General features: G+C 40.6%; 2 protein-coding genes across 3 annotated transcripts; one reads left to right on the top strand and one right to left on the bottom strand.

Annotated features, from left to right (window-relative positions):
• Window positions 1-2,130: 2,130 nt before the first annotated feature.
• Window positions 2,131-7,605, bottom strand: nat15 (N-acetyltransferase 15 (GCN5-related, putative)). Of its 2 annotated transcripts, none has more exons than XM_037089339.1 (7): window positions 7,235-7,605; window positions 5,850-5,965; window positions 4,747-4,876; window positions 3,994-4,090; window positions 3,486-3,720; window positions 3,101-3,270; window positions 2,131-2,269 (listed from the first exon to the last, which is right to left on the bottom strand). In XM_037089339.1, exons 2-6 carry the CDS (start codon window positions 5,957-5,959, stop codon window positions 3,114-3,116), a joined length of 729 nt encoding a protein of 242 aa, XP_036945234.1. In that variant the 5' UTR covers window positions 5,960-5,965; window positions 7,235-7,605; the 3' UTR covers window positions 2,131-2,269; window positions 3,101-3,113. The 2 variants fall into 2 exon arrangements, with proteins under 2 accessions (XP_036945234.1, XP_036945233.1); XM_037089338.1 differs by having other exon boundaries at window positions 3,105-3,270; window positions 7,235-7,598.
• Window positions 7,606-10,305: 2,700 nt separating this feature from the next.
• Window positions 10,306-16,469, top strand: dnase1 (deoxyribonuclease I). Its single transcript, XM_037089549.1, has 9 exons — window positions 10,306-10,408; window positions 11,135-11,273; window positions 12,087-12,175; window positions 12,362-12,448; window positions 13,786-13,901; window positions 14,536-14,648; window positions 14,759-14,913; window positions 14,991-15,084; window positions 16,304-16,469. The coding sequence occupies exons 2-9, from the start codon at window positions 11,136-11,138 to the stop codon at window positions 16,352-16,354; spliced, it is 843 nt and encodes a 280-aa protein (XP_036945444.1). The 5' UTR covers window positions 10,306-10,408; window position 11,135; the 3' UTR covers window positions 16,355-16,469.
• The last annotated feature ends 57 nt before the right edge of the window (window positions 16,470-16,526 follow it).

Here is a 16,526-nt window from a genome sequence, read left to right as displayed (position 1 = left end):
CACAACAGAAAAATGACCAATGATGTATGGCGACAAATATGTGAGGAGGTTGGCCCGCCTTATGTGTGGCTCACTTTGTGTAATACTTTGTTACAGGATATACGGCACCACAATGCATGCACTCTGTGTGTTACCCAGCTAGCATGCTTCCGATGTTTGGTGAGTATGCCATTAAACTTCTCACTTAGAGAAAATATATAAATAGAGCTGTTTTTATGCTAACTTGCTGAGGCTGAAATCCAAAACAAAATTCCGCTGGAAAACAGTGGCAATATCAGAAATGACTGGACTTCCGGTACACAGAGCAATGTGGAAACAAGGCATTTGTCCAAACAAATGACTAGAAGCAAAATATTAAACCACTGGAGTGCCCCTTTAAGACAAACAGCTGAAACCATGGCATATTATGATTGAAAACAAGGCTCAGATTTATGACAACGTAATACAACAATCACAAAGAAAATGTTATTAACAATGTAAAATAGTCAAAGAGCAGGGGTAGTCGCACTGACTCAGTCTCTACAATCAACCAAATGAAAGTTTATTGCATACAATATGTCTGAAACTCATGTTTGAGTTTAAACCGAGGAACATACACCTTGTAACAATGAATGCACTTTTTTCACACAGTTTCCCCTACCTTTTCAGTGCAATGTCATGTATAAAATCTAAGATTTGCTCACTGATACATTGGATCAGGTTTGTGATTCATTTCGAAGTGCAAGAGAATGCAATAAAATTGAGAAACTACAATGTAACTCACATGTTGGGTGAACTTTACTCATTAATCTTCTACTAACAGATCAGCCCAACATTTGGCACTTGCTGGGTGCTAATTTCTGACCTTGTGTCCATAAATATATATATACACACAGTCATACACACCTGCATGCACACAGGCACACAAGGTGTGTGATGGGTGTGTTTGGGACCATTATTTCCTTTTTCTTCTAGGGGCAACATAAAAACTTAATCTGGGCCATACTTTTAATCTGGACAGACAAATAAACATTTCTCTACATTAGCAGCAGTTTTACAGCCATAGAGCACACAGACGGGGCTGCAGCCAAATCTCTTAAATATGGACCCGAGCACCTCCCTCTAACTCTTTGTTATACATGGGTAACATTTAGAAACAATGTAGACAGGTCAATTTGGTTTGAGTTCTGATACTTTTATAAAAGACTTTTAATAAAACAGCACTGCATAATATGTGGGGTGCTTGTGAACATTTCTGAATAACATAGCAGAGTGTGTTATATGTCTGTGTACTTATGTCAGTACAGTTTTGGGCAAAACTTATATCATGAATTTTCAAAAGGGAAGAATAATTTTTGAAAACATCCAGTTGGTACCAAATCCATGAGCCATCTACAGTGTGTCTCAAAGTTTCCTGTGTATAATTAGCTTTATTCTACCCTGCTATCCTATTAACATAGCTAGATTCACAGTCCAATTAAAATGAGCTTAAGCTCAAGTCTCTATTTTACAAACTGGAATTGACTCAGGATACTCAAAAAAGGGACAGGATGGGTTATCTTCCAACTAGGCCTACCGACAGCATAGAATAGACATACATATTGAGAGAAATTTATATATTAGCTTAGTATATATAATATACAAACAGTATACATAGTCTCTGTGACAGTGGTGGACAAGATGAAGGGAGATAGAAAGACAGGCAAGGTTGAACCTTTAGTCTCTGTAGGGTTCCCAGAGTGTGTGAGTGTGTGTTACAGCCGGTTCACACCAAATCCACGACCCGTGTCAGCCGTCTGTGATCCTGGGTTGGTATCTGAACCAGGTCCTCCGCTTTGCTCTGCTGCCCACGTTGAAAGCAGGTCAGACACTGCTCGACTTTGGTATGACTGGAAAAACTCTGGTTACTATAGTAACTATGAGATAGTAATGTATATGTGGGATAGTGTAGTTGCTGAATAACTAAAAAGAAATCCTATGGTTTGACCAGATCACACCGTATGTGAGTTTAAAAAACCAACACTGCAGTTTGAATGACGTTGCAATGCAACAACCCTGTTTAGCAGTGGGCTCAGAAGTACAGCTGCAAACCTGGATCTTTGTGTGAACACTAACAAAGGTGCACTGAATCAGGAATCATATTCTAGTGTGTGAACGGTCAAATACAGGGTGAACCTGAGTTCTGCTTCAAACACAGGGTGTGGAAAGCCGTATGAGATGGAGAAAGTGAGTGCGTGTGTACATATTGGTGTGTACAGGGGAAGACTGATGAGATATGGACACTGTGCTCCTGAGAAAAAAGGAGAGAGAGAGACAGAAAACCAGACATCAACTGATGGACAGGAAAATTCATTACATCTTTAGTCTTGAGGTCTTTAACACATCAGGGGAATTTTTAGTCGTTTGATTGATTTGAAAGTAAAACATATCTAACCGCATTTCTTATTTTCTGAGATTTCTCACTACAAAAGAATTAAACCAAGCATTTTGTGTGAAACAGACTGCAAGTCACAACTAATGACAGTTATGGACATGATGCAGATCTGCATTACCCTGCATTATATGGCAAAGGAGACAGAAGGGAAGTGAAGTTGTTAAAGTCATCTGTGCTCTCTTCAAAGCCACCAAACTATATTGATAAAAACAAGTAATTTAACTCACAGAACATGGGAGATCAGTCAGCTTGTTTGTATCTTTGGAGTTTAATATATTCATACATCTGAACCTGCTTTGGGTCAATGGGACAGTAAGCTGAGATGAGTTCAGGGAAGTGCTACCTCTCTCTACCTTTCAGCAAACTGGTCAGTGCTACAGTCCAATCCCAGAGACTACTGAGTCCCTCTCAAAACTCTGCAAGCTAGTGCAGTTTTTCTGCCAGTCCCTGTGCTGCTTGGTCTGTGGTCAGTAGCATTTTAAGGTGATGCCTGTGTCGCAAATGTGCATATTGGAGCATACTATCGCAAATTTGTTCTGCAGACAGTGTGAAGAGATTTGAGCTAAAATATTCGCAGGCAGGTATTTTAATTTTTTATTATGATTAAGTTGTTGTGTCCCTGGTGTATAATACTGCTTTTAGCTACAAAAGTTGTAGTATAAGTAGTAGCAGTAGTAAAACTCTCACCCACCATGTTGCGTCACATTGTTCTGCTGTACTGTATGCCTGTCTTGGAGGCAATGTTGGACCAGGGAAGCAGAGATCGCAGCAGGGACTGGGCCTGTCGGTACAGCCTCTGAGGGATGGAGCAGGGGCTCAGGCTGGCCAGGGTTGAACCAATGTGCTGGATATAGTCAGTGGAGCAGGAAGTTAAGGAAAATGTACCACATTCATGTTTGTTTATCTACTTGGTGTGTCTGTTTTATTATGTGAAAGGACAGAGATTTAATCATGACATCTCCACTAATGAAAATGGTGTGGATTCTACTTACTGTAGTTTGTAAAGTTCTGGTGAATGAATGAAATATAAAACATGCTGTCCATTACCAAACTTGATTCAACAAAAGGATATAATATTGTCCAGGGTGGATGCCCCCCATTGATGTAGAGCACATATGTGAATCCGTCTTTGAGGACGCCTCTTATGGAGTAGTAGTACGGCAGGTAGTGGTGCTGCCTGAAGTCCCTGTTCTCATAGAAGTGGATGGCAGTGTTGTTGGTGGTGAGGACATGTAGATAGATGGCCTTACAGTGGTCCTGGGCTGTTGTTGAGATGTGCTCCTTCAAACTGTCCAGCAGTAGGGAGCCTGAAGGGAGGACATGAGAGAGCAGTCAGTGAGAGAGAGAGACATGGTGCCATGGGTCATGGTTGGAATATATGTACTGTGGATGTACAGACAACTATAACTGGGTTACTTTAATACTTATATTGACATTTTAAAAACCTGATGATTCTCAGCAGTTTGAAATGTTAGAAGTGCCCATGGAATGGATGTAAGTCAATGCAATATCCTCCATAGTGACAAGGCCAAGCTTGTGTCCGTAAGAGTGTGAGAGCAAGTGGTTGAGGGAAGCAGTACCTATGCCATGTTTCCTGAACTCTTTGACCACTCCCAGGCTGAGGATGTAGGCTACCTGCGTGTCCACAGGGAAACTGGAGGCCAGGATGTCGCCATCCTAACCGAGGCAGACAGACAGACACACACACACACAGAAAAAACACAGAGAGAAATCCCATCATTTCCCATGAACATATAACTAATCACATTTGACTCACTATCAATTTTAAATCTAGTGTAAATTAAATGGACTTCCAGTTGGGTATTTTTGTTGTTCCTGTTTGCTCTCTCTGGGACCTGCCTGTCACACTGCCTTTATCTTTTGCCTAGGCAAATTACCTACAGGGAAGGCAGATTCTAAATGCAAATGTTCCTCCAAACTCAGCCCCCACTGTCAATAGAGTTTTGACCACTGGTGCTCCATCCACTGAGTGAACAGTTCAAAAAAACAATGTCATAAAGTGAGAGGAAAAGATTTCTGATACCAGTCCAGGTAAATAAATTCAATCTCAGTATGTGTTTACTGCACATCTACCAAGTATCCTATTATTTCAGGACACAATTAAGCATTTTCCAGTTAAGTTCTATGACCACTTTATACCGCTTGTTAGTCAAACACTTTAGACTTAGATAGGAACAGAGGACTAGTAGTCAAATTTGACTCAGTCACTTTGAACAGTGACACAATCAACACACAGTGAACTTTAAAGCACAAACTTTGTAAAAGCCTTGTGTTTTGTAGGAGTGAGTGTATAACAGGTCTGAACATCGAACCTCTTTGTGTACTTTGGTCCGGCCTTTGATCTCGGCCACAATCATTCCCACGATGCCTCCTCTGAAGGTGGCAGCGAGGGAGAAGAACTTCTTGTTGGAGGTGATGTCCTGATACCATGAGTCCGGGTACCTGCAGGCAAAGGTGGCAAAGCTTAGCATTCATGCACAGGCAGCCATGTATTACAACTGGTTACCCAGTCCTTGAAGTTTAGCAACATAATGGGACTCAAGTATAGAAATGTACCAGTCAAACCAGATTATCAATAAACAAGTGTCTCTATTTTAGTGTCTTAAAGAGTGTACATGTTGTAAGGTATAGTTTGGGATAGAAAATCTACCGTACTGAATTCTGCTGTATTAGTGTTATATCAAGTTTCATGTCTTTAAAGGACAGAATAGAGCAACTCAAGGTTTTCTGGGGGTTTTGTTGATTTACTACTACACCGGAAAGACATGGGCTGGTTACCAAGGTCAGTATAACGGCAATGTTAAATGATCCGCCTCTGTAATCACCTGATGACACAGCAGATGATCTAACAAATAAAAAGGCATCTTCATGGGCTACTTCTTCTTTGAAAAGACTGACGTGATGCATTTATAAGCTTTTAATGAAGTATGAATAATCTTGTTAAAGCCAATATTTAGGACACACAGCATTTGTAAAACAGTGTTTTTCAGTGTTCAGTGTTTTGTCAAGCAGATTTTATTATTCACTTTTAGCAGTTTGGCTTAAAAAACAATAGATACACGTAGCACTGACAATGTGACTAAATTTGTGGTGTCCTGTAAGTCCATTCAGGCTGTGTGCTTTACACAGTAATACAAACATAATTCAATCATTACTTCTAATCAAATCCCCCTGTGAACTAACAGGATGTCACACTTACATGTCCATTACTCTTTTCAAAACAGACAATGGGAATGCTCCAAAGTGGATCCACATTCGTCCAGTGAATCAGAACAATTGTTTGACGGTTCTTTTACATTTTTCCCCATCAAATTATGTACATATTTTTAATGTTGGATTTAAAAGGGGACAAAAACAATTAACAAATTCAGATTAAAATGCAAATTTAAACCTGAACACTGAACATGATTCTTACTCGATTGGGAACCAATCACCACAGAGCAGCTTGACATTCTCTATGTCATCGTGGCAGAGAAAGCGGAGCTGGACTTCACTGAGGGCTGTGGGAGGCACCACGTCACTCATTCACACCTGCAGGGACCAACAGACAGCATAGACAGGTTTGGTGAGTCGCAAAGGTATCAGTAACTCTGTCCTGAAGACAAAAAATGAAGAGAGCAAGCTAAACAACTTTCAAGACAGTGACAGACCAGTGAATGAAGAGTGGTCAACCACACCCAAAAGAAATGTCGATAGAGCGTCAGACATTTATTAAGTCTTTATGGACAGTATTTAAAGGTTTAAAGAAAACAGCATGCGCATTGTAGCATAACCAAATATGTAATGGTGTCTACAGTATCAGGAGTCAGACCCATTTCAAACAAAGGTTTAAACACATCAAAATGTGGTTCACTGGTTGAAAACACATGACACATGACAGCAGCCTCATTCATCTATTATTGTGTGGGATGAAGGAGGCTAGTCAGCATGATTATGTGTGTGTATCCACTTCATTAACAACATTAGTTAAGGTATATTGACGCTATCAAAAAAAGAAAGATATGCCTGCATGTTTGCATGATGATTAAAAGGTAAGGTCATAAACAAACCACACAGTGTAATGATCAATGGAAAATGAATCATCGGCTATTTATACAACCTGATAACTGCACGCAAAATAACACTAAAGGTGCGGTTAACTTCAATCGATCTTCCCCCTGTTTTTTTTCAATGAACTGTTTAATTGCTCTGCCTATAAAACTTTAAAACGAGTGTCAGAGAAAGTGAGCTTATGACTACTGCCTGCAGTGCAGAACAGTCATCACTACAGTAATGGCCGATCTCCTCTTTAACATATTGGCGGCTTAGAAATGAATAAATATCTATTGTTTACATATTAGCATACATTGCACGTTTATACAGATTTACAGATACAGAGAACGCATTGGATCCAGTTTATATTGATAACGACCTGACAATCCAACAGCAAGCCTCGTGTCATTGTTGCTGACTTACTTACTAACTTTACTTACTAGTGAGCTAACCTTACACAAAAACACCATCTGACAGTAACGTTAGCCCTTAAGAGAAAAAGAGTTGGTGTCCTCAGTGGTCGGTGTTGCTGGACCCTAACAAGTAACTACTTCTTAAAGCAAACAACACGGCCCTTCTCTTAAAAAAAAAAAAGAAAGAAAGAAAAAAGGGAAGAAAGAAAAATAGATGAATGAATTCTCGAACTGTCTAAAACAGCAAACAAAAACGTGGCGACCTGGTAAAGTATATCAAGTATAACAACTGCTTGCTAATTAGCATACAAGCTAGCCTTAGCTACCGCTAGCTAACGTTGCTAAGCTAACGTACCTTATTTCAACACCCAGACCGCAGGAAAGTCGAGGAGAATTATATTCCTTTGGGTATCAGTGGACACAGTCACTACTCCGGACACAGCATGATAAAGCACCAGTCTTTGCCCGACTCGCAACTCCGTTTCATTACTGTGCCGAGGCTACACAGGCTGCTAAGCTAGCCAGAGCTCTTCTCCCTGCTTAGGTAACAGCTGGATGTTTTCTTCCTGTTTGTGTCGGTTACACGGCTGACGTCACTCTACAGGCTTTTCTTCTGGCCATGGGTCGGTTAGTATCGAACATGTCAGAGCTCTGTCGCCACCTACTGGACTGAAGTGTGGACAAGAACATGCAGAGTGACTTTCCCTGGAAAAGCTGGCGAGCATGAAGTCTGTGGTGCCACTCACTGGTCTACCCTTCCACCACAGCTCCTGTAGTGTGACACCCAACACATCTGCTTCTCTCCCTTCCAGCTTTGAGTCATTCTAACATTTCACAATAAATGAGACCCTCAATACTAAAAATACTCTCATTTTAATAATAATTTTTGTCTCATGGGTTTTCCTATAGGTTAAAATTTCAGTTACCTCATTGAAAATGTTGAAGTCCGTTATCTTTGAATATACAATATCTGTTCATTTTGAAAGTTGACCTGGAAACAGGATGTCTCCAAGCTGAAAAGTCAGTTGTATGATTACCACAACTCTAAAATAAATAGATAGATAAATAAATAAATAAATAAATGAAAAAAAAGAACAAACAATCAAATCTATGTGGTCGTTCTTGCTTAACATAAGTGACATTACTTCAGGGCTCATTTCAGTAACACTATCTGAACAGCCTAAACACTCCTGCACCTGTAGCGTCTCTCTCTGTGCTCACGGCCTCTGGTTTCCTTCAAACACTTACCTGCTTATGTCCTGGCGACTGATTTTCCCCTGCACCACAAATTGCATACACTTTGACCTCCTTTTACAATGTTTCCAAAGCTAAAAACAAGTGCATTTCCCAGAATTGATGTTGATGTTCTACGATACCAAGCCAAAATAAAGTGATACTAACATTTACCCAAGGAGCAGAGTTCCTGAGAGCTTAACTTATTACCAAAAAATTAATATCAATACAGTGTATTTTTATTCTCGTGCTACATGCTATTATTTTCAGCCATTGCACAGTTGCAATTTCATGTCTCCAACGATATTTGAAAATAAAGAATAGATATATAAATATGTATAAATATTATACTTAAAATGTTTGGTAATATCAGGCTTTCATTTCATGGAAGCAAATGTTTTTTTATTTTTTTATTTTTTTATTGGCAGATAATAAATTTTGACATATAAAATGTGGCACAGTACAGGAAAACATTTCACCCTAAATAAACTCTCTTTATCACATAGACATGCCATCTGTTGCCTTCTCATTGCCGCCGCAAACACGGCAGGTAAAAATAGCCTCAATTAATCATCTGCCCACTAGTTCAAAAAGTTCAGTATTCTTTGTCCAGTTGATAAATGAAATAATATAGAAAATAATCAAAAAGGAATAACATTTTAGAATACAATTTAAGATTACATCCAAAGTTGATAGTGTGATTGAATTGTAAAGCATCTTGAATGCGTGTTTCTACTAATATATGTCAGAAGATGTAAACAAGGTTTTTAGTGCCTGTGTCAAAGTGAATTTTTATGATATTTTTGGAAATGTGATGCAATTCTTATTTTATTTTTATTTTTTTTAAATTTAGCATTAGAGATATTTTCAAAACCATCAGATTGACTGTGGAGGCATTTTACACAGTAATCATCATACCCTACAATAAATGAGTCAGAACACCTACTGGAGGTCAGTGAAAGCATCCATGTGAGTATTTGCATTGTGATACTACATTTAGTAGTTTATGACTCCTGGCTTTGAATGGATGTACTGTTGCCACTGTGTCTCTCCACTCTACCTCCAGATTTGGCAGCTTCTCAGTTCTCAGCGGGAGTTTTCTTTCATCTCTTTATCACAATCAGTTTTATTGGAAAACTGTGTGTATACACACACACACACACACACACACACACACACACACACACACACACACACACACACACACACACACTGCTCCAGCAGAGTTTCAGCTAAAAGAGGACATCAAGGCTGAGCAAAAAAGGTAAATATGTACATGGAAATGTAGGTAAGTGGATGTTTCAGTGTTACAGAGTTATAGACTGAATAAACTGGTCAGAGTGACGCTGTGTAGAAATAAATTGCTGCTGTTGCTACAGATTTCAGCCAGCAAATCACAGTGAAGATATTACTGTACACACAGTACCGATGAAATATAACACCGATTCCCTAGACGTAAGAAAGCTGTGTAAAACATATATAAAACAGAATGTGATCATCTCCTTATTGACATAGTCTCAATTGAGATCAGCCCAAAGACAATATAGAAATAAGGATATTGCCTCGGGAGTATTTAAAATGCTGTCAGTATAAGTTTATCAATGTTTTACACAGTCTCTCAACTTTTCTGGTATTAGGGTTATAATTATTGGCGGGAAACAGGGTTAAGCAGTTTAGCTAGAATGAATTACACAAGTTATACAAGTTTTTTTTTCTTTTTTCTTTCTCTTACGTACCCAGTACAGGATATATGATTACACAAGAAGAACAGATTCCCCTGGTCTGTATGTGTCCTTGGGCAAGATACCAAACCCCAAACTGCTCCTGATGTGCTGGTTGGTGACTTGCATGGCAGCCGCTGCCATCACTGTATGAATGTATGTATGAATTAATTTCTGTATTAAGTACCTTCAGACAAAAAGCACCTGCTAAAGGTAAATGTAGCCAACAGGATAGTCATAAAAGACACACCTCTTCTAAAAGCAGACATTCTCTGAATCCACTGAGACAGCCACATTGTAGCCTTCATGTAAACATCAAACCGTCATTAGTTTCCTTTGCCCAGCAGCTTGGGACCTCCACGTCTGGTATGCTGCTCCGCCTGAATAACCCGTACCCCGTCCACAACACACTTCCTTTGTTCACCCCTCCCCTGCCTGATCCAGTCACATGCACATGCAGGTAAATAAAAACCTCAGAGAGACACAATTGGTGGTTCTGCTCAGAAGTTGCAGTCGAGCCTCTGTGCAGTGCTGACACCAGGCCTCCTCCGTCCCAAACAGACTCACAGCAGCAGGTAGGTATGCAGCTCTGACTCGCACCGCTGAGCAGAACACAGCTCACACTGTGATGCATGATCAGTACGTACCAAGACTTGTTAAATGACAGTAATATAAATTCATTATTTTGTATAATAATGCTCTAAACCTATTTGTTTTAGAATAATAATAATAACTTTTCAAGGCTATGTGACACTAGCAACACGTTTTAAAGGCAGACATGGTATTTTATGTCACAGTAAGACAGGATGAATTAAGATAAACTACTAAAAGCAACCATGAATACGGTTTATTGTAACAAAAAGTCAACACACCAGAGCGTAAGTTTTCAATTTCCGTATTTTATAACCTTTGGACAAGAGTCCCTCCCACACCAGTGCAACCAAGGAAACAGGAGAATACATTCCCTTACTGGAGTAATGTTTTACCCAGTGGTGCAACATGAGTCCTGACTATGCAAATGGCTGAACTCAAACGCTGAGCTGCTGACTTGTAGTGAGATAAACTACCAGAAACAGAGCGCATGCAGTCATGTGTCCAGGGGTGCAGGTGTTACATCTATCTCTCACTCCCACAGTACGACTGCGAATTCAACAGCATGAACCACCTACAGTCTGTTACACACTAACTGTCCTGGTGTCATGCGATCAAGATTTTGAATACTCAAAAAAAAAAACAAACAAACAACAACAACCAAAACCTGGAAAAGTTTTTTTTATAACCATCTGACCTCTGTGACCCAGGATGCGTTTGCTGTGTGTGCTGGGCCTGTTTGTGGCCCTGCTGCATCTTTCCACCTCTCTGCTGCTGGGAGCCTTCAACATCAAGACCTTTGGAGACAAGAAATCCTCCAACACGACTCTGATGAACATCATCAGCACGGTCTGAAAACTGCAATTTATATTCCCTATTCCTTTTTTAAAAAGATGTTCTTATACACATTTCTGTATCTCATTTGTCTCAGACTGAAACATCTGTAAATTACAAATAATAAAGATATATAAAAAAAAACAACAAAAGAAGAAGAAGCACAGGTTATAATATTCTGAACTTTAGGTCCCTAGTGTGGATGCAACAATGGATTCTGATGGTACAACTAGTCTGAGAAAGAAAGCCCTGTTTCGTGATACTGAGGTTTCTTTGTTGACTTTTCTATAAACAGAAGCTGAAATTCGGAAAAGAAATATAGTAAATTGACTTTTATATGACAACTTTCAGTTGCCACTGAGGGTGCCAACCAAGTTACTACATACACTAATGCACAGCCAGGAGATCTGACATCAAACCACTGACCCTTTGAATTTGTGAACGAGCTCTACCTCCTGAGCCACAGCTGCCCCAGTAAACAAAACATGGCTTTCTATGACCCCAGTTTGTAACGCAGAGTGTCTGCCTTGCATTTGCACTGTCTGAGCCCAAGCTCAAATAACCCTGATAACATTGCCTTGACATTGTTTGGGGGTTTTCTCCTCTGGAGGCACAGAGGGGAGGAAAATGTCTTGTGTAAAGTGAACCTTTGTTTGTAAAATTAGGGTTAAACTGTCAGTTTTCTACCTAGAACAACAAATGAACACAGTCATTGTAATTATGCTTTATTGGGTCATCTCTTGTTTGTTTTTGAGAACTGCACATTGAAGAACCTCACTTTAAATCAGCCATTACCACGAAAAAGACACTTGTGTTTCTGTTTTTCAGATTGTCCACCGCTATGACATCATTCTGATCCAGGAGGTCAGAGACAGCGACCTGTCAGCGACCAACAGACTGATGGAGCATGTCAACAAGTTAGACTGACTACACACCCCACACAGAGCATACACTCAGTGTTATTACACACAATGTGGGGGCCAAAATGTGGTTCATAGTCTGCAAGGTTGACCTCTCATAAACTTGCATCAATATCTATGAGAAACAAAATGATGCTCTTCATCTTTATCTGTGTGTGTGTGTGTGTGTGTGTGTTTTCCCAGAGGTTCTCCTGAGTTCAGGTACAGCCACATCGTCAGTGAGCCTCTGGGTCGCAGCACCTATAAGGAGAGATACCTCTTCCTTTACAGGTACACAGAACAGAGCCGCTGCAACAGTCACACTATACAGTAACAGATTTAATATTTCTCTTTTAAAGTGTTATTACTTTAACACTGCGGTGTGCAGCGTCTATGTTATTTCTGTGAGCAGTGACTGCCATGCAGAGGATCCTACAGTCAACACTGTTAAAACACTCTACTAGAAGTTTAAATCCTGCAATCAAAATCTTACTTCAGTGAAAGAACAAACGTTCTTCCGGCTAAATGTGCTCACTCATAAATATCATTATTACAGCTGATGCACCAACATGTAAGAACCATTTAAAAGTTGCACCGGTCTTGGTGGAGCTAGTGTGAATTACTTGATATCTTGATATGTCTCAAACAGATAAAGTAAAGAGTAACTACAGGCCAAGCTTTAGTAATTTATTCAGGAAAGCATGTGTGGAGATCAGCGGTCATGCATGCAGGTACACAGGTGAACAGACAGGCAGGCAGGCAGGTTCCCAAGAAAAAGGTCCAGATAACAGAAATGACAAGGAACAAGCTGGCAGAGTCCTGGTGGGAAGTTTCTGCATGACCGATGAGGGAGAGTGGAAACAGTTGACAGAAGGCGGAGTGGGCCAGTTATCTGCAGATTAGATGAGAAGCAGCAACAGGTGTGTGGACTGGAGGTAGTCAGGTGATAAAGAAAGGAAGGAAAGTCTGAGGACACCTGGTGGATGAGGGGAGAATTGCAGAGAAACATTTACATGGACCGAGAGGAGTCACAGGAGAAAGACTGTGACATGTAGCACTTTAGTACACATACATACTTAAGCTTCTAAAATGTCAATAAGATACAAATCTGAAGCATCGCGCAATGCTGTGTTGCATATGCATGTTGATATGTTTTTTTATGCAGAAATGGGATTTCATGATAAAAGACTGGTGAATACACAATGCACTTTGGTCAAATTATCAAGTAATAAGATAATAATATTAATGCTAGTATAACTATACTAAAAACATCTATTTCCTTGGCGTCATGTTAATGTTAAATGCAGTAAGTTACAAATCTACACACTACATGTAGTTAATTCACTTATTCAGAATGAGATGGTCTGCGCCCTGGTGACCATGAGGAGGCACAGGACTGATTCAGCTCAGTCAGTGAAATATGAATGAACTATTTTTTTGGAAATGCTCCTGTAATGCTGACTGTGAGATAGAGTTGATGGACCTGACCCACTGCAAGAAAATGTTTTGAGGATAAACCCTCACCAGGAGAGAAGATAAACTACGACACATCTGCCTGATAAGGAGCAAGCTCTACACTTTTAGAGGGAAATAGTATGACGTTGTGATGGAGTACCTTTCCTCTCCAGGGAGCAGACGGTGTCTGTAGTTAAAAGCTACACCTACGACGACGGCTGTGAGCCCTGTGGGACAGACACCTTCAGCAGAGAGCCCTTCGTCGTCATGTTCTCCTCCAAATATAGCGGTAGGCTCTCATCACTTCCTGACCACTGTCTCAGTAAGACTTGTGTGGGATTAGACCCTGAGGTCTGTTGGTTAATTTGCCTCAAGTTAAACTCTTCGTACCATAGAGGATTTGTGTCAGGCCTACTCTGACAAATTTCAACATCCATTATGCTTATTTTCAGGTTCATACTTACAGCATATATTTTGGGTGTCTACTATAAAATGTCTGCGCAGTTAAATATTCAGAAAACACATTATATTTCTCAAACTGGCCTTAAAACCCAGTCTGCTCTGATAGGTCAACTCTCACAGGCCTGAGCAGGTCCTGCCCACTGTGTTTCAGTTTTGGGTGTGTTTGCAACCACGGCTGTACTGGGGGCCTGGATGAGGACCGTAACTGTAGTTGTGACATCACAACCTCATTGAAGTCTTGACAGCTTGTTCAAAGGAAGAGTTTCTTCGCACGGCTTGTTTCAATTTTTCCATGGACTGATATTTATGTTGCAACGTAAACATGGGAATCTCACTTCGTACCTCTACAGGCGGGCAGGAAACTCATTATTTGCTGCATGATTGATGTCTGTCTGAAGTTGTCTCCCCTCCTTCAAACATGCCTCCCCTCATTCATTAATTCTACCCCCTTTGTTTTCCAGCCGTGAAGAACTTTGTTCTGATCCCCCAGCACACCTCTCCTGACTCGGCTGTGGAGGAAGTGAACGCTCTGTATGATGTGGTGGCTGATGTCCGCACCCGCTGGAACGCCAACGTGAACGCCTTCTTTAACTCTACAAACACAGCCACACAAAATATCGATAACTTAGTGGTGAAATATGAGATGGGGGTGGGAGTGCTTAAACCAGTGCAATCTCTCTGCAGGACATCGTGCTGCTGGGCGACTTCAACGCAGGCTGCAACTACGTGATGGGCTCTGACTGGCAGAAGATCCGCCTCTTCACCGACAAGAGCTTCCACTGGCTGATCAGCGATGAGGCCGACACTACTGTGTCGCATACCAACTGCGCTTATGACAGGTAGACACACAGACAGACAACGGGGCAGAGTACTCGCGCACACACTCTTAACTCCTCCGCTCTTCCCGTCTTTGCAGGATCGTGGTCACCACTGACATGTTGAAGGGAGTGTTGCAGGGCAGCGCTAAGGTCTACGACTTCATGATGGACTTGAATCTCAGCCACAGTCTGGTAAGAACAACTTCAGCTTAAATTCTACTATATCAGTACAATATGATTCACTTCAGCTGCCAAGTCCAAAAAGGCTGAGAGTGTAAAGAGCAACCTAACCCTGAAGCTCTGGGTTTTGATGTGGGAGTGTAGTAGACATGGTCTGTGCATGGAGACATCACTGTTGGGTGTGGTGACAGGTACAACAGACTCAGTTGTTAGTTCATATGGTGTTAACTAGAGCTGGGCTGATGAAGTCACACACCTACACCCCCTTCCATCATGATTTGAAAGCAACAACTCAGTTACAGACATGTGACGCCAAGACAAGGACACTTTTAAAGTGTTAAGATGTGTCTTATCAACAGTGACTCCATGACCTCCTGGTGGTCAATGAAGGTATGCCAGTGGGCCATGAGAGGTCATTTGCAATGAATTAAGTTTTTACATTTTTGTATTTAGGTTTGGAAGTAACAGAATATGTGTGTTCCCTATTAATATATGTGTAGCAACTCCTGACCTTTGCTTGCATCACTGGGTGGCAGCAAACACGATTCTGACAGGACGGCGACAAATATATCCTGTCTGTCTGTACTGTATTGCATTATGAAAGATATGCAAGTTCACAAACTGTTAGTGTATGTGGATGGATTAATAATCTACACTGCACTGCATTAGGGCCGCATTCAAACAGAACTGTAAAAACATTTAGGGAAATACTTCATCTAAATCTTGTGTGCCGATCAAAGTCATGAATAAAAGTTTGGCCCAGAAGATTTTAGGAACGGCTGTAGCAAACATTTAAGTTTGACATTTTAGGAAATACACCTCTGCTTCCTGGTAAAAAGTCAAATGAGGACATTTCTACCACTATAGAGTCTGTTCGGTTAATATGAAGCTACACCGAGCAGCCTGTTAACTTAGCTTAGCACAAAGACTGGAGGAAACAGGCAGCCTGGCACTGTCAGAAAGTACCAGCACCCCTAAAACTCACAAATCAACAGCTAGAATTAAGTGTCATAAAAACTATCCACCTTTTTATGGTGTATTGTACTGTTTCGTCAGTGATGCTAATTACAAAGATATTTTGGTTGATGGGTTAAAGCAAACAAAAGCACCAGTATATTGTATTCCTCAGTAAAGGTAGTAAAAGTGTATTCTGATGGCCTGTTGAGTTTTAAAGTGCATAATAAAAAACATGTTGTAGAGGGAAAACAAAAATTGTTTTTTTTCCTTTCAGACATTGGCTGTCAGTGACCATTACCCTGTGGAGGTGACGCTGACTGCCTAGGCTGCTGCTGTCTATATCACAACACCTCTACCACTGGCCTCCTCCTGTATATGAATTAATAACCAGCCTTGCAGCCCTGAATCACAAGACTGAAATAAACAACTGTGACCAGTTATTCCATTGCAAACTTGCTTCGTATCAAAATGTGAGTCAAGTCTTTTATTCAAGTGTA

Source organism: Acanthopagrus latus, chromosome 23, assembly GCF_904848185.1.
Source record: "Acanthopagrus latus isolate v.2019 chromosome 23, fAcaLat1.1, whole genome shotgun sequence".
Classification (NCBI taxonomy): domain Eukaryota; kingdom Metazoa; phylum Chordata; class Actinopteri; order Spariformes; family Sparidae; genus Acanthopagrus; species Acanthopagrus latus.
This window is presented reverse-complemented; position numbering and strand designations above follow the sequence as displayed.